Genomic DNA, 21,494 nt, shown 5'->3' on the forward strand with positions numbered 1-21,494 from the left:
TGAGACCTAGCCTGCTCTGTCGCCAGGCTGGAGCACAGTGGCACAATCTCGGCTCCCTGCAACCTCTGCCTCCTGGATTTGAGAGATTCTCCTGCCTCAGCCTCCCGAATAGCTGGGATTACAGGCGTCTGCCACCATGCCCAGCTAGGTTTTGCATTTTTAGTAGAGACAGGGTTTCGCCTTGTTGACCAGGATGGTCTCGATCTCCTGACCTTGTGATCCACCCGCCTCGGCCTCCCAATGTGCTGGGATTACAGGCATGAGCCACTGTGCCTGGCCAGGAGGAGGTCTTCAAAAACCAATTAACCTCAGAAGGTGGGAGAAATGCCAGGCCAGCAGGACACAGCCATGGGAAATGACATTTACATGGCTAACAATCTGAGTTTCCTGTGAGAAACAACAGAAAAAAATATCCTCCTTGTACAATGAGAGAAAATACTATTTTTTTTTCCATGAAACCATAAGGCTGTGGGCAGTGTAAACCCAAAATTACACGAGAGCTTCCCCAGAGCTCCATGTGGGAAGAGAAATGTGTCCTAACTGCCACCCTGCCTGCTATCTTGGTACTGGGAACCTGTGAGAATTTCTGAGCAGAGCAGCGCATGCATAGTCCAGCTGGGCAGCACCCAGACAGCGAGACAGGCCACCGGCTCCCAAAGCTGGGCCCTTCCGGCTCCTGAGGACCCTCTGTGGATGGGTCTGGTCAGTACAGCCCTTGTTCTCTGCTCTCACAGCCGTGGGGTGCACATGCTGTTTCTGAAGAACAGACTCCCCCAGACAAAGCCAGCAGCCGGACTCAGCCACGTCCTCTCCCTCACTCCAAATTTCCTCCTCTCCTCAGTCTTCACTGCTGGTCCCACCATGACCACCTGCCCTGCAGCAGATCACACCGGAGTCCTGTGCACCGTAGCTGCACCCAGAGACTGGTGCTCAACCCTCACTGTGGTCCTGGTTTTCAAGGCCATTGCACCTGGGAGGAGACGGAGGTGTCGGCTGCTGTCAGGGCACCTGGGTCATTCCCATTTGCTCCTGATACAGGTGACTCTGCTGGTGGGATCTGGCTGGGAACCCACTGCCAGAGACATGTTCTGAGCCCAGACACAGCCTCGTTCGTCCTCGGGCGTCACTGCCTGCTGTGGCATCCTAGGATACCTGGGAGGCTTCAGTGTGACTTTCCCGGCCAGGATCCCATCTGACACCTGCATGGAGGCGAGTCCCTGAGGTTCAGCTGGAGTTCTGCAGGGTCTGGGTCACCTTCCTTCCCATCCACCAAGGGCAGGTCTCCATCGCAGCCCCTTGGGTGGGGCTCCCAGGCTGCACTTTTGCCCCCCAGGGCTACACCACCCTTCCCATAGGCTAAGTCCTGATAGGAACAGCCTGCAGGGTGAGGGAGTAAGACAGGTGCAAACACAACATCGGCAGACACTTAAGTGATACAAAAGACAAATGTACTCTTTACCCTCCTGTTGAAAAAGCGAGCTCTGTGTGTTCTGCCATCACTTCAGGGAAATCAGCCCCTGAATTACCCATTTCAGAAGCGGGGCCCCCAGGTGCACAGGGGCGGACATGAGCAGAGGGGAGGGGTATGCTGACCCAGCTGACCCTTGAACCCAGCGCCGTGCAGGGAGAAACGCAAGGGCGGGCTTGGCTGCTGCCCTCCACCATCACAGCAGGTGAGTCGCCTCTGACGGCAGGAACTCGTCCCTGAACGACCGTAAGGAATGGAGGCACTGAGACCACTCATCAAACCAATGTCGTATTTTACTAAAAACCACACGTACATTACATTTTACAAAATAGCAACTATCTGATCTTTCAGTCCCTTAACCCCATAAAGGAATGGGGATATGTGGGGAGCTACGGGAACAGGTCCCCCTCCAAATGCTCAGGGCTACCTAGGCATCCCCAGACCCCAGTCCAGTGCACGGTGGGGGGCAGCAGAGCCTGCACCCCTCCCATCAGCCCAGGGTCCCCGTCCAGAGTCCTCAGTGCCTACCCAGGGCCAGAGGGACCACCTGGGGGGCTGGCCTCAGCTGGACTCAGCCACTCCCTGCCTGGGCGGGGTCCAGCCTCAGGAGGAGGAGTGTGGGTACCCATAGTGGTTGTGGTCAGCCTCTCCCAGGGTCACCATCAGTAACAGGCTGGGCTTCCATTCCAGCTCCTCCTCCTTTGGGCAGTGCTGTGGGGGTCTGGCTGTGAAGAAGTCAGAGATGTAGCGGACCTGGCAGAGAGGAGGAAGGTGAGACCAGGCAGGGGCTGGACAGGCACCAGGGACATGGGCATGAGCAGGAGGGGGAGGAGCAGGGTCCCAGTGGGAGCAGGCGGCCTAGGTGGGCAATGAAAGGAAGAGTGCCTCTGGGGGGAAGAGAGCCCTCTTAGTGAAGGACCAGTGGAGAGCACTGGGGTGCTGACAGGCCCAGGGAAGGACTGCGGTTTGGGGAGAAGGGTCCCAGGGGAGGAATGGGGTTAGGAGGGTTCCCAGGGATGGACTGGGGTGTGCAGGCAGGAGGCCCAGGGAAGGAACTGGGGGAAGGAGGTGCCCAGGGAAGGACTGGGGTTTGGGGAGAAGGGTCCCAGGGGAGGAATGGGGGAAGGAGGGTTCCCAGGGATGGACTGGGGTTGAGGAAAGGGGTCCCCAGGAGGAATGGGGGAAGAAGGGGTTCCATGAATGGACTGGGGTTGGGACAAGCGGTCCCAGGGTAGGATGTGGGGGGTAGGGGAGGGGTCCTGGGATGGACTGGGGGTGGGGGAAGGGGTCCCAGAGGAGTAATGGGGGGAAGGGAGGGGCCCTCAGAAAGGACTAGGATTGGGGGAAGAGGTCCCAGGGGAGAAATGGGGAGAAGGGGTCCAGGGAAGGACTGGGATTGGGGTAAGGGGTCCCAGGGGAGGATGTGGGGGGGAAGGGAGGGGTCCAGGGATGGACTGGGGTTGGGGGGTCCCAGAGGAGAAATGGGGGGAAAAGGGGTCCCAGGGAAGGACTGGGGTTGGGGGGAAGGGGTCCCAGACGAGAAATGGGGGGAGGAGGTGTCCCAGGGATGGATTGATTGGGGGAAGGAGTCACAGGGGAGGAATGGGGAGAAGAGGGGTCCAGGGATGGACTGGGGTTGGGGAAGGGGTCCCAGGGGAGGAATCAGGGAGGAGGGGTCCCAGGGAATGAGGGGTCCAGGGATAGACTGGGGTTGGGGAAGGGGTCCCAGGGGAGGAATCAGGGAGAAGGAGGGGTCCCAGGGAATGAGGGGTCCAGGGATAGACTGGGGTTGGGGAAGGGGTCCCAGGGGAGGAATCAGGGAGAAGGAGGGGTCCCAGGGAATGAGGGGTCCAGGGATAGACTGGGGTTGGGGAAAGGGGTTACAGGGGAGGATCTGGGGGGGAAGGAGGGGTCCAGGGAAGGACTGGAGTTTGGGGTAGGGGTCACAGGGGAGAAATGGGGGGAAGGAGGGGTCCCAGGGAAGGACCAGGGTTGGAGAAAGGGGACCCAGGGGAGGACTCCGTGGGGCAAGTGTACAGGGCAGGACCAGGGTTGGGCAGGGAGTGGTCTCTGGACAGCACAGGGGTGAGTCGGGGTCAGAAGCTCACCGTGAGGCCGGCCACCAGCGCCCCCTGCAGGAGGCCAGCAAGGACGTCGTTCCAGTGGTGTTTGTGATCAGACACGCGGGTGTAGCCCACATAGAGGGCAAAGGCCACCAGGAAGAACTGGACTGTGGGCCGCAGCAGCCGTGCCCACTTCCAGCAGAGCCGCGCCTGCACGTAGAGCTGGGATGGGAGAGGACGCCTCAGCCTGTGCCCTGCCAGGCACCCCCACGCCCACTGCACAGATGGCAGCTCCGAGGCCGGGGGCACAAAACCGGCCAGCCCAGGGCCTCCTGCTTTTACAAACAAGTCAGTTATCCCTCCCCCCCATCACCACCACGACCCACCCATTTTACAGCTGGAGAAACTGAGGTCCAGGGAAGGGAGTCCCGGAGAAACGGACTCACCACCAGGAACACCATGCAGTACATTCCAAAGGAGGCGTGTCCCGAGTAGAAGGACAACCTGAGGGGAGAGGCAGCCGGTGACTCACTGGGCATCTTCCAACCTCCCCTCGCCCCCGCCCCTCCCGCAGAAGGGAGAGTTCCACACGGGAGCTGCTGACGTTACATGCCACCAGATCCCAGGAGCAGAGGCTGCTCCCTTTGCCCTGTCCAGTTATCTGATCATGGAATCAGAGTCTCCAGCTGGGGCTGTGACCCGTGAAGACTCTGAGGCCTGAACCCAGCACCCAGGGGCAAGCAGGCAGCACCGGTTCCGTTTTCACTGCGTTTCTTTTCAGGATTTTCTCCCATCCGTGGAACTGAGGGAAGATTTCTTTTTATTTAATTTGGAGATTGGGCCAGGTTCGGTGGTTCATGCCTGTAATCCCAGCCCTTTGGGAGGCCGAGGTGGGTGAATCACGAGGTCAAGAGATCGAGACCATCCCGGTCAACATGGTGAAACCCCGTCTCTACTAAAAATACAAAAAATTAGCTGGGCATGGTGGTGCGTGCCTGTAATCCCAGCTACTCGGGAGGCTGAGGCAGGAGAATTGCCTGAACCCGGGAGGCGGAGGTTGCGGTGAGCCAAGATCGCGCCATTGCACTCCAGCCTGGGTGACAAGAGCGAAACTCCGTCTAAAAAAAAAAATATTATTCAGCCTGGCCAGGCACAGAGGCTTACATCTGTAATCCCAGCACTTTGGGAGGCTAAGGTGGGTGGGTCATCTGAGATCAGGAGTTCGAGACCAGCCTGGCCAACATGATAAAACCCCATCTCTACTAAAAATACAAAGAATCAGCAGGACGTGGTGGTACATGCCCATAGTCCCAGCTACTCAAGAGGCTGAGGCAGGAGAATCACTTGAACCCAGGAGACAGAGGTTGCACTGAGCCAAGATCATGCCACTATACACTGCACTGCAGCCTGAGTGACAGAGTGAGATTCTGTCTCAAAAAATAAAATAAATAAAAATGAAAATACAAAAATTAGCCAGGTGTGGTGGTACACACCTGTAATTCCAGCCACTGGGGAGGCTGAGACAGGAGAATTGCTCGAACCCAGGAAGCGGAGGTTGCAGTAAGCCAAGATCAAACCACTGCACTCCAGCCTGGGCAACAGAGCCAGACTCTGTCTCAAAATAAAAAAAAGAGAGAAAAAGATTATTTAGCCTGAACGGCCTCAGGGGCTCACACCTGTAATCCCAGCAATTTGGGAGGCCGAGGCAGAAGGATTGCTTGAGCCCAGGCATTCTAGACCAGCCTAGGCAGCATGGTGAGACCATATTTCTAAAAAAAAAAAAAAAAAAAATGTAAAAACCAACCAGATGTGGTGATGTATGCCTGTAGTCCCAGCTACTTGGAAGGCAGAGATGGTTTGAGGCCAGGAGTTCAAGTCCTGGGCAAGATAGTAAGACCCTCATCACTAAAAGAAAAAAAAAATTAAAGGCAAAAAAAGACAGTGACGAGGAACTGAAAAAGGAAGATATAACGTAGGCAACCCTAAACAAAATGAGAGGGGTCCTTCCTTATCAGTGATTACACTGACTATAAATAAATAGGTTAAACACTCCACTGAAAGTCAGAGATTCATTAAAGTCCTCAATTCAATAAAAAGATTAACATATGCTGGGGAAAAAAGAAAAAAAAAACACAGAAAGGGCCGGGCACAGTGGCTCACGCCTGTCATCCCAGCACTTTGGGAGGCCGAGGTGGGTGTATCACGAGGTCAAGAGATCGAGACCATCCTGGTCAACATGGTGAAACCCCGTCTCTACTAAAAATACAAAAATTAGCTGGGCATGGTGGCGCATGCCTGTAATCCCAGCTACTCGGGAGGCTGAGGCAGGAGAATTGCCTTGTTACCCAGGCTGGAGTGCAATGGTGCGATCTTGGCTCACCGCAACCTCCGCCTCCTGGGTTCAGGCAATTCTCCTGCCTCAGCCTCCTGAGTAGCTGGGATTACAGGCATCCGTCACCAGGCCGGGCTAACTTTTGTATTTTTAGTAGAGATGGGATTTCTCCATGTGGATCATGTTGGTCTTGAACTCCTGGCCTCATGTGATCTGCCCACCTCAGCCTCCCAAAGTGCTGGGATTACAAGTGTGAATCACCACGTGTGGCCAAATTTTTTTTTTTTTTTTTTTTTTTGGTCAGAGTCTCATTCTCTCACTCAGACTGGAGTGCAATGGCACGATCTTGGCTCACCGCGGTCTCTGCCTCCCAGGTTCAACCGATTCTCTGCCTTGGCCTCCTGAGCATCTGGGATTATAGGCATGCACCACTACACCCAGCTAATTTTTGTATTTCAAGTAGAGATGGATTTTCATCATGTTTGCCAGGCTGGTCTCGAACTCCTGACCTCAGGTGATCTGCCCACCTCAGCCTCCCAAAGTGCTGGGATTACAGATATGAGCCATCTTGCACAGCCCCTCCTAAATTTTTTTAATTAGGAAAAGAATCTGGGCACAGTGGCTCACGCCTGTAATCCCAGCACTTTGGGAGGCCGAGGCAGGTGGATCACGAGGTCAAGAGATCAAGAACGTCCTGGTCAACATGGTGAAACCCCGTCTCTACTCAAAATACAAAAAATTAGCTGGGCACGGTGGGGCGTGCCTGTAATCCCAGCTACTCGGGAGGCTGAGGCAGGAGAATTGCCTGAACCCAGGAGGCGGAGGTTGCGGTGAGCCGAGATCACGCCATTGCACTCCAGCCTGGGTAACAAGAGCGAAACTCCGTCTCAAAAAAAAAAATTAGAAAAAGAAAAAGAGAAAGCAGACACCAAAGACCACATAGTGTATGATTCCATTTATAAGAAACATTGAGAACAGGCAAATCCACAGACAGAAAATAGGATAGCGGCGGTTGCCAGGGGCTGGGGGAGGAGTGACAGCCAGTGCATACAAGGGTCCTTTGCTTCCTTTCCTTTCCTTTTTTTGAGACAGGGTCTCACTCTGTCACCCAGCCTGGGGTAGGCACAATCTCGGTTCACTGAAACCTCTACCTCCCAAGTTCAAGTGATCCTCCTGCCTCAGCCTCCCCAGTAGCTGGGACTGCAGGCACGCGCCACCATGCCCAGCTATTTTTTTTTTCTTTGAGATGGAGTTTCGCTCTTGTTGCCCAGGCTGGAGTGCAATGACACAATCTCAGCTCACCGCAACCTCCGCCTCCCGGGTTCAAGCAATTCTTCTGCCTCAGCCTCCGAGTGGCTGGGATTACAAGCGTGTGCCAACCACACCTGGCTAATTTTGTATTTTTAGTAGAGAGAGGATTTCTCCTTGTTGGCCAGGACAGTCTCAAACTCCCAACCTCAGGTAATCCACCCACCTCAGCCTCCCAAAGTGCGGGGATTACAGCTGTGAGCCACTGTGCCCAGATTCTTTTCCTAATTAAAAGAATTAGGTGTGTGCCCGGCCTAATTTTTTGATTTGTCATAGAGACGGGGTTTTGCCACGTTATCCGTGCTGCGGGGTTTCCTTCTGATGAGATGAAAATATTCTGGAATTAGGTAGAGGAGATGGCTGGACAGCATTGTGAATGCACTAAAAATGAACTGTACAAATGGTGACTTTTATCTTATACAATTTTTTTTTTTTTTGAGACGGAGTTTCGCTCTTGTTACCCAGGCTGGAGTGCAATGGCGTGATCTCGGCTCACCGCAACCTCCGCCTCCTGGGTTCAGGCAATTCTCCTGCCTCAGCCTCCCGAGTAGCTGGGATCACAGGCACACGCCACCGTGCCCAGCTAATTTTTTGTAATTTTAGTAGAGACGGGGTTTCACCATGTTGACCAGGATGGTCTCGATCTCTTGACCTCCTGATCCACCGGCCTTGGCCTCCCAAAGTGCTGGGATTACAGGTGTGAGCCACTGCACCGGGCCAATATTTTGATTTTTTAAAAAGGACGATGAGGTGAAACGTTTAAGGACCTATCAGTAGAGATGGTAAGAAGACAGCGAAAAGGGCAGGGCTGAGACTCAGGGGAGACAGAGCATGCTCCCCCCGGCCTCCTGCTGTCTGCAGGGCACCTGGGGCCCTGAGGCCTCACTCCTGCCTGACCACCTGCCTGCTGGCTCCTCACCATCCGGCTTCAGCTCCCATTCCCCCCGGAGTGAAGGCTGCTCGTCCACACCCACCTGGCCTCAGTGATGTCCGCAGCGTTTCCCCTGCACACCCTCTCCAGCTGCACGTAGGCCGAGCAGTTAATCCGGCTCCACTCCGGGTCACAGACGGCCAGGAAGTTGGGGCACAGGCGACCGATTGTGTACTTGGCCAGGTCTGTCAAAGACTGGCTCACAGCCGCCCCAAACAGGAAGGTCCCCAGCACCTTGTACACGGCAGCCACGTAGTTGTTGAAGTCGGAGCGGGAATAGAGCCGGTCCGTGTGCACCAGGTAGGCTTCTCCCGCCGAGACCTGTGTGGGGGGCAGCCGCAGCAACCAGCGGGGGTCCCGGTCAGCTGTGGGCCCTCACTGGGCCTCAGTCCTCCCCATGGGCCTCCCCAAGGCTGCTGCAGAGCTGGGGACTCTAAAGGGGCCCTAGCTGGGCTCGGTGGCTCACACCTGTCATCCCAGCACTTTGAGAGGCTGAGGCGGGTGGATCACCCGAGGTCGGGCGTTCAAGACCAGCCTGACCAACATGGTGAAACCCATCTCTACTAAAAATAAAAAATTAGCCAGGTGTGATGGCACATGCCTGTAGTCCCAGCTACTGGGGAGACTGAGGCAGGAGAATCACTTGAACCCAGGAGATGAAGGTTACAGTGAGAGGAGATCCTGCATTGCACTCCAGCGTGGGCAACAAGAGCAAAACTCTGTCTCAAAAAGCAAAGGGGGGTTCCTATTACCCACAAGTACCACTCGGGACAAGGGCGTGTCCCCCAGCCCCCCAAAGACCTCCAGGGCAGGGCTGTGCCACCCCCCGTCAGGAACCCAGGGTAAGGCCGTACCTTACCTGTACCCCATCCCACCCCCCTGCCCTGTCCCTCCGAACCCCTCCTGCCTTACAAGGATGACGGTGGCCATGATGGTGACCCCGGCCATGAGCCCATGGGTGATGGTGTCTGGACGGTAGGGGTACCGGATGGAGTCATCCCTGCAGTAAAATCCTCGCTTGTACGGAGTGTTCACCAGCGACAGGACAGCGAAGGGCAGGGAGGCTGGAGGGGAGAAGAGCCTGGGAGCTGCGAGGTTCTCCAACCAGCTGGGCCGTGGGGCCCCCACACATGCCTTGGCCTTGAGGCCTCCCACCGCTGCTCCCACCAACAGCAAGGAAGAGTTTTTCCTCACAGCACGTGGGAGGCTCAAGCAACACCCCTTTCCCACCGCCCTCGGATGCACACGAACTCCCCAGGCCCTCTCCCCCTCACGGCTCCCCTCTGCTCCCTGAACAAACCCAGCAAACACTTACCTCAGGGCCTTTGCACACACACTTCTCTCTGCCCAAAATATCTTTTTTTGTTTTTTTGAGACGGAGTTTCGCTCTTGTTACCCAGGCTGAAGTGCAATGGCGCGATCTCGGCTCACCGCTACCTCCGCCTCCTGGGTTCAGGCAATTCTCCTGCCTCAGCCTCCCGAGTAGCTGGGATTACAGGCACGCGCCACCATGCCCAGCTAATTTTTTGTATTTTTAGTAGAGACGGGGTTTCACCATGTTGACCAGGATGGTCTCGATCTCTTGACCTCGTGATCCACCCACCTCAGCCTCCCGAGTAGCTGGGATTACAGGCACGTGCCACCATGCCCAGCTCATTTTTGTATTTTTAGTAGAGACGGGGTTTCACCGTGTTGACCAGGATGGTCTCGATCTCTTGACCTCGTGATCCACCCGACTCGGCCTCCCAAAGTGCTGGGATGACAGGCGTGAGCCACCGCGCCCGGCCCTGATTTTTATTTTTAAAAGTAGAGATGGGGTCTCATGTTGACCAGGCCGGTCACAAACTCCCAGGCTGGAGACCCCCCCCAGCCTCTGCCTCCCAAAGTGCCGAGATTACAGGTGTGAGACAACATGCCGGGCACCAAAGTGACTCTCACTTCTGCTCAGCTTCATCTCCCCTCCAGGCTGTCCACACGGGCGTCCCCCTCATAAAAGGAAAGGTCTGTTTAGCCGGGTGTGGTGGCGCGTGCCTGTAACCCAGCCACTCAGGAGGCTGAGGCAGGAGAATTGCCTGAACCCAGGAGGTGGAGGCTGCCGTGAGCTGGGATCGCGCCATTGCACTCCAGCCTGGCGACAGAGCGAGACTCTGTCTCAATTTATAAAAAGAAAATAAATAAATAAATGAAAATAAAAGGGAAGGTCTGCTCTTTTTCCCTCTGGTCCCATGTGGAATTATGCAGTCACCTTGGGACACTGGACTTAATCTCGCCCCCTCCACCTGCCAGCACCAGGAGGGGCCTGTCGTGTTCAGGACAGAGTCCCTGGATCCTGCTCAGAGCCTGGCCAGGGCAGATGTTTAATGAACATCTGTTAAAACAGGCAAGACTTATTTCAACCTAAGAGCTGGCCACAGAAGTCAGGAAAGGGTCAAAGCAGGGGCACAGTAGAGGTGCCTTCATGCTTGCCCCTGCCCTTTACTGACCCTCATGCCAGGGCACATGCCAACCACATGGTGATTCAGGGATCAAAGGCACATTCTCTTGAATTCCACACTTACGGAAGGTGTCACATGGCACTGGGGCTCCTGGGGCCCTGCTGAGCCGAGGGTGGCCAGGGAAGCCGGAGTCAACTACAGAGGGCAGGGGCGGGGGCAGCTCCCTGTTCCCTGTGGCAGGTGCACAGCAAAACCGTGGGGCATCTCCCCCAGAGAGAAATGAAGGCAGGGCGTCCTTTGGCCCAGCAGGGCAAGGACAGAAAAGCGTGGCTCTTCTGAATTCTGAGAGTCTGAGGAGGGACAGGGAGCCTCGCACTCCTCCCTGCATGCCAGCTGCAAGGGTCCTAGGACACGGCACGCCTTCGATGCTGGCTGAGTCTGGGGAAATGATGCAGTGAAGACAGAGAGGTCTGCCTCACAGGGCAGGAGAGGCGGAGGGAATGCAGAACAGAAGGGGCAGCGCAGGGGCCTGGAGAGGCAAGCACTGGGCAGATGGGGCAGAGAGTCTTCTGCTGGGGCGCAGCGGTGGCTGGCGCTGCTGTGAGGGCAGAGGCTCCTGCAATTGCCGCCCGGTGGAAGGTCAGGGTCACCGGACAATGACAGACTCCAGCCCCTCCCCGCGGCTCTCAGCAGGTGGAGGCTCACACTGGTTGGCCTCCATTTCCGACCTCCCTGCCCCAGTAACTCCAGCTAGAGACTCAGACACCCCCATGACAACCGGCCCCAGGCCTCCTTCTGCCTGGAAAGCTCTCCCTGGGGTCCCCGGAACAGGCACCTTCTCATTTGACCCCTGGGAGCCTTCCCACCCTCACGCTGCCCCCACAGCCACGTCTGGAACCTGTGGACTGCACTGTGATGGGCTGAAGCTTCCAGAATGGTGGTGCCCTCAGCCTGGCCGCCACCCCCCCGGCTGTGTGGCCTCCAGCAGGCGTCTCCCCGAGGCTGCACCTCCTTCTCAGGCCATTGTAAGGGAACCGTTTCGGTTATCTGCATGCCACTTAACGCCTGGCATCCAGAAAGTGCCACACACGTTTAACTGACAGCTGCTCAGGACCTGGCGCCCAGGGCCGGCAGACACCCCACGGGGACTTCGTGCTGTCCCCTGGCCCACGCTAACGAGGGCCTACTTCGGAGGTCAGAGGGCTTGGCCTCCGCTGTCGGATGCCATGGAACCAGGAAACGCGCTGGGGAGGAGCGCACCCCCGCCCCCCGCGGTGACAGAACTGCGGGACCATTGTCCCTTCAGCCGCAGAACAAACAGTCGGCCTTTGTTCCCGGGACCCTGGGGGGGCCTCGGGACGCTGCTTCCCCCATCTGGCCCGAAAACCCGCAGGACAGGTTTGGGTCTCCCGAGGCCCCCAAGCCTGGGACCCAGCTTTTCTCTCCAAGTATCTCTCCCGCCCGAGGCGCAGGGGTTCGAATCCCACCGAACGCGCTGCGCGCCAGGGCCGGGTCAGCCCCTCCACGGGCACCCAGAGCGCCCACCCCGGGGGTGGAGGCGCGGACGTCCTGCCGGGAGATCCGCGGCCACTCCCACCCCCCGGGCCCGCCGCCCGCGTGAATCACTGCCCGGGCCGGGAGCGGCGGGAGGGAGGTGAGCGCGGTCCCTGCACGGCCACTTCCTGCTGCAGGGCGGGGAGGCAGCCCCGGCGCCCCGGGCGCTTCGAGACCCCCCAGCCCCCCGGGCCCGAGACGCGGGGGCCCCGAGGCCTGGCAGGCGTGCAGCCTCCCGGTCGCTGCAAAGCTGCGCGGAGCCGGGGCTGTGTCCTTCCCGGGAGGGTCCCCACCCCCGGGGCCCCGCGGCTCTTACCGACCAGCAAGCACAGCACGTCGAGCAGCACGAGGACCCACCTCCGCTGCATGCCCGCTGCCCCCGACGCTCCCTGCGCGTCCAGGCCCGGCCGCGGGTCACGTGGCCGCGGAGCCCGCCCCGCGCGGAATGGGGGGGACCGAGAGTGGGAGAGGGGAGGGGAGGGGAGAGGGGAGGGACGGAGAGGGCGGGGAGGGGAGGAGAAGGGGAAGGGAGGGGAGCGGCGCGCGGGTGCGGCAGCCCGGGGAGGGGTGGACTCTGCCCCCGCCCACGGCGCCGGAAGGAGCGGGTGGGGCGAGCGGGTGGGCGCCGCGGGAACCGTCCTCCTGGAGTTCGGGGACCCGACCCGGGCTGTGCGCGTTTCCGAGCTGCGCGCGGTGGTGCCGGGCTCGAGGGTCCCTGCGTGGGGAAGGAAGGCGGCGAACGGGGCCGCGGGGAGGATGCGCTCTGGCTCCGCAGGACGGGTCCCCCCACTTTCCTCCCAGGAAGTCACACCCGCGCTGCGCACCTTTAAACCCCCGAAAGCGCCGGGCGCGGAGGCTCACAGCCGTCATCCCCGCACTTCGGGACGCCGAGACGGGCCAGTCACCTGTGGTCAACAGTTCGAGACCGGCCTGGCCAACATGGTGAAGTCCCGTATATGCTAAAAGTACAAAAATTGGCCGGGCTGGCGCTCACCTGTAATCCCAGCTACGCGGGAGGCTGAGGCAGGAGAATCGCTTGAACCCGGGAGGCGGAGGTTGCGGTGAGCCGAGAGCGCGCCACTGCACTCCAGCCTCGGCTATGTAGCAAGACTCTGTCCCCCAAAAAATAATCAATAAAAATGAAAAATAAAAAATAAAAAACCTCCGAAAGCAGGAAGGGGCCCGCAGCTTCATGACAGGGGTGTTTCTTTTCTCCTAATACTCAAAATCCTGGCGCACGCTTCGATCCCCGGCATGTCAGCAGCTCAGGTTCTTCAGCACCCACCTTGGAGACGGTGTTGGGTGTCCCCGGAGTACCCCATGCCCCGGAGCCGTTCCTGCCAACACACTTCCGATCCCACTTCATGGAAGAGCACGGGGGCACGGGGAGGTGGGAACCATGAAATGGCGCCGGGGTCTGTGCCCCCACCGGGTCCTGGGAAGCCCTGAGCTGAGGGTGCCTGGGGGCTGAGGGCACCCAAGCCAGGGAACGGAGGCCCCAGGGGCCCACACTGGGTCCTTTCAGCCGGGACCAGCCAGGAGGCCTCAGGAGTGTCAGACCCACCCCTCCCGAGTCCAGCCTTGACCTCTGCCACTCCCGGTCACTTGGTGGGACGTGGCCGGGCTGGGTCCCCGGGTCCACCGCCACCCTGAACCTTCAGACCCACCATCAGCCCCCCTGCCCCAGCAACACCAAAACAGGGTGCGTCTCAGCAACTGGACTTGAGCTGGGAGCTCCTCAGCCACCTGCACCTGGGGCAAGGGGCTCCTGGGAGACAGCAGAGACCACTGTGGCGCCGGGTGGGAGGAAAAGGTGCAGGCTGCCCTGTGGCTTCCTGTTCCGCTGCTGCACTCACGGTGGGGCTGGGCTGGGCTGGGCTGCGCTGCGGCTCCAGCTCCCGTCGGGATTAGCGTGCGGGGCATAAATAAATGCTACCTAAATGTCGCCCTCAGCGTCCCTGCTGCACTTTGCCCCACACTTCAGCCTGTCCGTGTAGTCTTCACGGCCCACGTGCACTTTCTGCTACATTGGAGACGGTGCAGCATCACACCGGAGTTGAGGAAAGGCAGGGTTCTTTACTGAGCACCTAATGTGCGCTGGGGGGCAAGGGAGAGGTCACTTGGAGGGGCTTGCCACAGTGGGGGGGGGAGACGGTGGGGGCTGTGGGATTGGGCCAAGCCAGGAGGGAGACACCCAGTAGAGGGGAGGAGGTAAACCTGGGAGGGTAGAGGGTGAGGTGAGGCTGGAGGCTGTTCCCCCTTCCATCCTTCCCCTTGGGTCAGGATTTGGGTCAGCCCTTAAAATCCCCGGGCAGGGCAAGGATTAAAATCTGGTTGGGGAAGCAAGAATGAGGATTACGGTCAGGATTGGGGTCGACTCCTGCGTTTGCTGACTTCAGGGAACGTCCTGTCAGAGCTTTTCTCAGCTGCATCTACTGCTGCCCCAGCTGCCCGGTCCTCCCTTACAGGAAGAACGTGCGGCCAGGGTGCCTCCCAGCAGTGACAGAGCTGGCCAACAGGCCAGGCCTCCACGCCGTCCTCCTTCGCCCGCAGATGGCAGAGCTGGAAGTGGGTAGCGGTACACGGCCCCAAGTTGGGTCCCCTAGAGACAGGACCGCCCCTGGGGGCCCGGCCACCACCCCCAGGCGAGCAAGCTCAGCTCCACAGGCTCCGCCACCTTGGTGCCTCATCGCAACCTGGATGGCTCCAGGTCTGCTTCCAAATGCATGTTTTGGAGACTGAGACACCTGGGAAAGGGATGGAAGGGGGCCTGGCACAGAGTAGGTGCCACCTCAATGCAGCCAGCCACTGCACCCGCCCTCACTGTACTTCTCTGTGACTTGACAGGTGAAGTGCCTTACCCAAGGCCAGAACGGGAGTCGTCTCCCAGGTTTCTGGCGTGGGGCTCCTAGAGCCAAGCAGGTACCCATTGGTGGGTCTGACGTGCAGGCGGTGGGCAGGGAAGGCAGAGTGGGTGGATACCAGTCTCTGTCTGCATAAAGGGGACAAGACAGTGGCTTCCACCTGGGCTTCTAGAGAAGATTAAACAGCTGGTCAAACACTTGACCCAGGGACAAGCACTGGGAAACTTCATTAAACAAAACACGGAGTGGGCGGGTGTCACGTGTTTGCTGGGTCAAGATGTAAAAGGTACTTCTTCCCGGGGTGAAGACGAAAAAGCGTTGGAATCCGCCACCTTCAGAGTCAGAATCCAGGACCCCTGAATTTAGAAGCCCTCTAGGACTTTGCAGTCCCTGGGGTGCCCCTAAATGCATCATCGGATAACCTGACAGTCAGGGACAGGGCAGCCCTGCGGGCTTCAGCACTGAGTCTGCTGTGCTCTGTCTGTGAGACGTTTGCACTGGGTCACACCGAAGAAAAGCACACGGCAGCAGCCCTGCATGCGGGGAACCCCGCCAGAACCCCAGACACCCCGACCGCACATGCAGGGAACCCCGCCAGAACCCCAGACACCCCGACTGCACGGCCCCTCCCTGCCCCTCATCTGTAAGTGCTGCGTGCCATCTCGGTGTGCCCGAGGGCTCACCGTCCCCGTCTCCTCCCCGAGCCGGCACACAGTGGGTGCTCAGGGAACGCTTACTGGGGTGGTCACCCCTGGAGGATGGGTCAGCAGCAGGGAGCTCGCTGACAGTTTTAACTGGGTCACAGCATGACACCCGAGCCAGTGGAGGGCAACGGTGTGTTCCTGAGGGTAGAGTTGGTTTCTGCCTGCTGTTTGTTTTTTGTTTTTGAGATGGAGTTTCGCTCTTGTTACCCAGGCTGGAGTGCAATGGCGCGATCTTGACTCACCGCAACCTCTGCCTCCTGGGTTCAGGCAATTCTCCTGCCTCAGCCTCCCCAGTAGCTGGGATTACAGGAACGCGCCACCATGCCCAGCTAATTTTTGTATTTTTAGTAGAGACAGGGTTTCACCATGTTGACCAGGATGGTCTCGATCTCTCAACTTCGTGATCCACCAGCCTCGGCCTCCCAAAGTGCTGGGATTACAGGCTTGAACCACCGCGCCCTACCTTCCACCTGCTTCTTGTACAGCACGAGGGTGGGGAGGCCGCAGGGGCCCCCCAGCGAAACAATGAAATCCCATTCAGAAGGCTTCCTGATGCAGGGCAGCCTCTACCCCTGCCCCCAAAACCAGGATCCGGTGAAGGCGTCACCTGCAGACCTCGTATCGTCCGCAAAGCTGCTGAGCATCCACAGACCCAAAGAGCTTGGCTCCAAGGACTCGCCATGCCTCTGGTGACCACCGCAGCCCACCACGGTCCACCAGCTCACTTCCCAGGTGCTCAGCAGGGCCCTGCTCTTGGCTCTCCCAGCACAGGCCTTGGGGCCTGGGTGAGGAAACATTTGCCCTCCACCGACCACCACCCACCCCTCCCTCCATGACCTCAAGCCAGAGGACCAGCAGGCGGGGCCGGGCTGCCTCCAGGAGGCACGGGCGCCCTCTGCTGGACACATGGAGGCGGCGCCCCATGCCAGGGTCTCAGCGGCCTCCTGAGATAGGGCAGGAAATGGGGCTGCTGGACGGACAGACGGACGGACAGATGGACAGACAGACCAAAGAAATATCAGGCCAGGTGCGGTGGCTCACGCCTGTAATCCCAGCACTTTGGGAGGCCGAGGCGGGTGGATCACGAGGTCAAGAGATCAAGACCGTCTTGGTCAACATGGTGAAACCCCGTCTCTACTAAAAATACAAAAATTAGCTGGGCACGGTAGTGCATCCCTGTAATCCCAGCTACTCGAGAGGCTGAGGCAGGAGAATTGCCTGAACCCAGGAGGCGGAGGTTGTGGTGAGCCGAGATCGCGCCATTGCACTCCAGCCTGGGTAACAAGAGCAAAACTCCGCCTCAAAAAAAAAAAAAATTATAGTCATAGGACCCATCACGTAAACTTGTCCCGAAGGTAAAATAAATCAACGTTCCTAAAGTTCTTAGCTTAGAAAGTGTTGTCTGGCCAGGCGCGGCAGCTCACGCCTGTAATCCCAGCGTTGGGGGAGGCCGAGGTGGGTGGATCCCCTGAGGCCAGGAGTTCGAGACCAGACTCACCAACACGGAAAAACCCCATCTCTACTAAAAATACAAAAAAATTAGCCGGGCATGGTGGTATGCGCCTGTAGTCCCAGCTACTCGGGAGGCTGCGGCAGGAGAATTGCCTGAACCCAGGAGGCGCAGGTTGTGGTGAGCTGAGATCACGCCATTGCACTCCAGCCTAGGTAACAAGAGCGAAACTCCGTCTCAAAAAACAAACAAACAAAAAAACAACATCAAGGATCCCCTCGCTGAGTCCTTATGCCTGTGAAACAGACGGGACACCCAGTTACATCTGAATTGCAGAAGAGCAACGAACCAGTTTTCAGTATGTGTCCCAGATACTGCATTGGATAGACTTATATGTGTGTTTTTTGTTTTTTGAAATGGAGTCTCACTCTGTCACCCAGGCTGGAGTGCAGGGGCACAATCTCGGCTCAGTGCAACCTCCGCATCCTGGGTTCAAGCAATTCTCCTCCCTCGGCCTCCCAATTAGCTGGGATTACAGGCGCGCCACCATGCCTGGCTAATTTTTTTGTATTTTTAGTAGTGATGGGGTTTCACCATGGTGGCCAGGATGGTCTTGATCTCCTGACCTCGTGATCTGCCTGCCTCGACCTCCCAAAGTGCTGGGATTACAGGCATGAGCCACTGCGCCCGACCCATATGTTTGTTTATCTGCAATTCGAATCTAAGTGGACATCCTGTATTTTATCTGGCCACCCTACCCAGGAACCACAAGGCCCACCAGGGCGAGAGGAACAGCTGGGTCAGGTCAATCGAGACCCAGACAGTGCCACTCCCGAGCCAGGGCATCCTCAGCACAGCCTGGGCCTGGGAGGCTGAGGCTCTGGGGACAGTGGCCAGGCCAAGACCATCAGCTCTGGGCAACTTTCTCCCTCCCCTATTCCCCCCTACAGAAACTGTCTCAGGAGGTCCGATCTCCAGGGATGCCCTGGCTAAGGCCCGCTTCCTGGCATGGCCACTGACTCTGTCCAGAACAGATTTCCATATGTGATTAGCAGGTAGGTCACAAAAGACCTTCATTTCTGGAATTTTCCTGTAATCTGGGATTACAGGCACTCACCAGCACGCCCAGCTAAGTTTGGGATTCTTTAGTAGAGACCGGGTTTCACCGTGTTGGCCAGGCTGGTCTCAAACTCCTGACCTCATGAATACAAATTCTTGACCTCTCTGTAAAAGGAAAGCATTCAATAAACTAACATAAACAAATAATAACTTCCTTACGGCCACCGAGAAGCTGACAACTGTCAGTTTGTTCCAAGAGGTATGGGCTCTCCTGAGGTTACCTAGAACAAGTCTGGGGGAGGCCCAATTAGTCCTCACCGTGCTGACCCCACACAAGCAGGACGCTCATGCCTCTGGGTGGCTGTGCCTGGCCGGCCATGGGGTCCTCCCTCTTGCGGTCCCTTCTCCCTGAGGCCAGCCCCACTACTGAACATGAACAAGGGACCCGGGCCCAGCCAACCAGAAAACCCCTTCTGTTCGGCAGCTCCTGATTCAGGTGCAGGCACAAGACCCAGCGACCAGCTTTACCCGGGAGTTTTATTGGAACCGCTGGGCAAGACAGGCTTCCCACAGAAATCATAGGTGCCAGGTTGTGTGCCTGGGGTTTCTGGTGCCACCGGAGTCACCACAGTGGGAACTGCACCCGAGAATAACGTCAGTTCAGATAGCAGGGAAATATCGTAATGTGGATCAGGACGCCCGAACCCTGTTTCTAAAGGCCCAGACATCCCTGCACTGGCTCTTAAGAGTATAACTTCTGGGCCAGGTGTGGTGGCTCACACCTGTAATCCCAGCACTTTGAGAGGCCAAGGCAGGCGGATCATGAGGTCAAGAGTTTGAGACCAGCCTGGCCAACATGGTGAAATCCCATTTCTACTAAGAATTCAAACATCATCCGAGTGTGGTGGTGCACACCTGTAATCCCAACTACTCGGGAGGCTGAGGCAGAAGAATTGCTTGAACCCGGGAGACAGGGGTTGCAGTGAGCTGGGATCACCTCACTGCACTCCAGCCTGGGCAACAGAGCAAGACTCCGTCTCAAAAAAAAAAAAAGAAAGAAAATGACAGGGTGCGGTGGCTCACTCACGCCTGTAATCCCAACACTTTGGGAGGCTGAGGTGGGTGGATCACCTGAGATCTGGCGTTTGAGACCAGCCCAGCCAACATGGTGAAACCCCATCTCTATTAAAAATACAAAAAATTAGCCGGGTGTGGTACAGGTGCCTGTAATCCCAGCTACTCAGAAGGCTGAGGCAGGAGGAGCGCTCAAACCTGGGAAGTGGAGGTTGCAGTGAGCTGAGATCGCACCACTGCCACTCCAGTGGGAACAGACCTCCTCAAAAAAAAAAAAAAAAGACAAAAAGCAACAGAATGACAATTATTAGTAATCATTATTAAAAGGATAAAGATTGCAGAAGGTGGGGGGAAGTGAGGAAATGGAGAATTTCCACAGAAAAATTAAAAACACCCAAGAGCAAATATTAAAAATAAAATATACAATATGGCAATTTAAAAATTTTGTGACACGGACTAAATAGCAATCAGGACTATCAGAAAAGAGGGCTGGTAATGCCAAAGACACATTGATAGAAATTATTCAAACAGGCTGGGCGCAGTGGCTCACACCCGTAATCCCAGCACTTTGGGAGGCCAAGGGGGTGGATCATGAGGTCAGGAGTTCGAGACCATCCTGGCCAACATAGTGAAACCCCGTCACTACTAAAAATACAACAAAAATTAGCCGGGCGTCGGGGCAGGTGCCTGTAATCCCAGCTACTGGGGAGTCTGAGGCAGGAGAATCTCCTGAGCCTGGCAGGCGGAGGTTGCAGTGAGCTGAGATCGCACAACGGAACTCCAGCCTGGGCAACAAAGTGAGACTCTATCTCAAAAACAAAACAAAACAAAAAAGAAATTATCCAAGCAGTAGCACAGAGACAGAAAATAGAACAGAGACCCATGCAACAACAGCCAGGCCCGTCACACATTACTGCAGAGACCTGTGGGCCACCATGACCATAATACAAGTGAACACAGAGACCTGTGGGCCACCATGGCCATGATACAAGTGAACATAGAGACCTGTGGGCCACCATGGCCATGATACAGGTGAACACAGAGACCTGTGGGACACCATGGCCATAATACAGGTGAACAGAGACTGCGGGCCACCATGGCCATGATACAGGTGAACACAGAGACTGTGGGACACCATGGCCATGATACAGGTGAACACAGAGACCTGTGGGACACCATGGCCATAATACAGGTGAACAGAGACTGTGGGCCACCATGGCCATGATACAGGTGAACACAGAGACTGTGGGACACCATGGCCATGATACAGGTGAACACAGAGACTGTGGGACACCATGGCCATGATACAGGTGAACAGAGACCTGTGGGACACCATGGCCATGATACAGGTGAACACAGAGACCTGTGGGACACCATGGCCATGATACAGGTGAACACAGAGACTGTGGGACACCATGGCCATGATATAGGTGAACAGAGACCTGTGGGCCACCATGGCCATGATACAGGTGAACAGAGACCTGTGGGCCACCATGGCCATGATACAGGTGAACACAGAGACTGTGGGACACCATGGCCATGATACAAGTGAACACAGAGACCTGTGGGACACCATGGCCATGATACAGGTGAACAGAGACCTGTGGGATGACACCCAGCACATGGCACATGTACCAGAGGCCCAAAAGGAAGACAGAGAGTGGGAAATCAGAAAAATTTGAGAAATATTCTCCCAGAAACTGAACTCTAAGGAAGATAAAGAAAACAAACATTTTCAGAAATAATGGTCAAGACTTCAAAATCTGTTAAAATGCACCCACCCTCAGGCCGACGTCACTCAGTTCAGAAAACTAGACCCAGGTCCATCACAAACTGTCAAAGTCCAAAAAATACAAGAAAATCATCTATATGGTCCAAAGATTTCACATTTATAGGGTGCAGCCCTATAGGGTTCTGTGAGCCCCTCCCTGCCGGTGCAGAGACCATAAACCTTAGAAACAAGACACAGACACAGAGCTAGAGAAGACGGGCTTGGGGTCCACTGCCAGCCGAGGTGTGGAGACCTGCAGTGGCCCTGAGCACCTCGACGCTCTGACTGAATTTATTGAGTACAAAGCAGGGGGCGGGAACGTCAGGGGAGGTAATGGTGGTCGGTGACGGGGTCACGTAAGTCTCGTGTCTTGGAGACAGGGGCCCAGGACTTTCACGGAGCTGAGGCAAGGAGAAAACCTAATGCGTATTTCTCAGAAACTTCAAGGACACTAAGATCATGTTACTATTATTCTCAGCTT

General features: G+C 56.9%; 1 protein-coding gene across 1 annotated transcript; it reads right to left on the minus strand.

Annotated features, from left to right (window-relative positions):
• Positions 1-1,944: 1,944 nt before the first annotated feature.
• On the minus strand, positions 1,945-12,465 carry LOC144580594 (phospholipid phosphatase 2-like). The gene is made up of 6 exons (XM_078358347.1): positions 12,408-12,465; positions 9,015-9,166; positions 8,146-8,423; positions 3,978-4,035; positions 3,577-3,753; positions 1,945-2,221 (listed from the first exon to the last, which is right to left on the minus strand). Exons 1-6 carry the CDS (start codon positions 12,457-12,459, stop codon positions 2,072-2,074), a joined length of 867 nt encoding a protein of 288 aa, XP_078214473.1. The 5' UTR covers positions 12,460-12,465; the 3' UTR covers positions 1,945-2,071.
• Between the last annotated feature and the right edge of the window lie 9,029 nt (positions 12,466-21,494).

Source organism: Callithrix jacchus, chromosome 20, assembly GCF_049354715.1.
Source record: "Callithrix jacchus isolate 240 chromosome 20, calJac240_pri, whole genome shotgun sequence".
Taxonomy (NCBI): Eukaryota; Metazoa; Chordata; class Mammalia; order Primates; family Cebidae; genus Callithrix; species Callithrix jacchus.

Coding starts and splice junctions, on each gene's coding strand:
- LOC144580594 (XM_078358347.1), bottom strand. CDS start 12,459: ATGCAGCGGAGGTGGGTCCTCGTGCTGCTCGACGTGCTGTGCTTGCTG. Junction 8,424..9,014: donor TCATGGCCACCGTCATCCTT/GTAAGGCAGGAG, acceptor CCCCCCACACAG/GTCTCGGCGGGAGAAGCCTA. Junction 3,754..3,977: donor ACTGCATGGTGTTCCTGGTG/GTGAGTCCGTTT, acceptor CTCCCATCCCAG/CTCTACGTGCAGGCGCGGCT.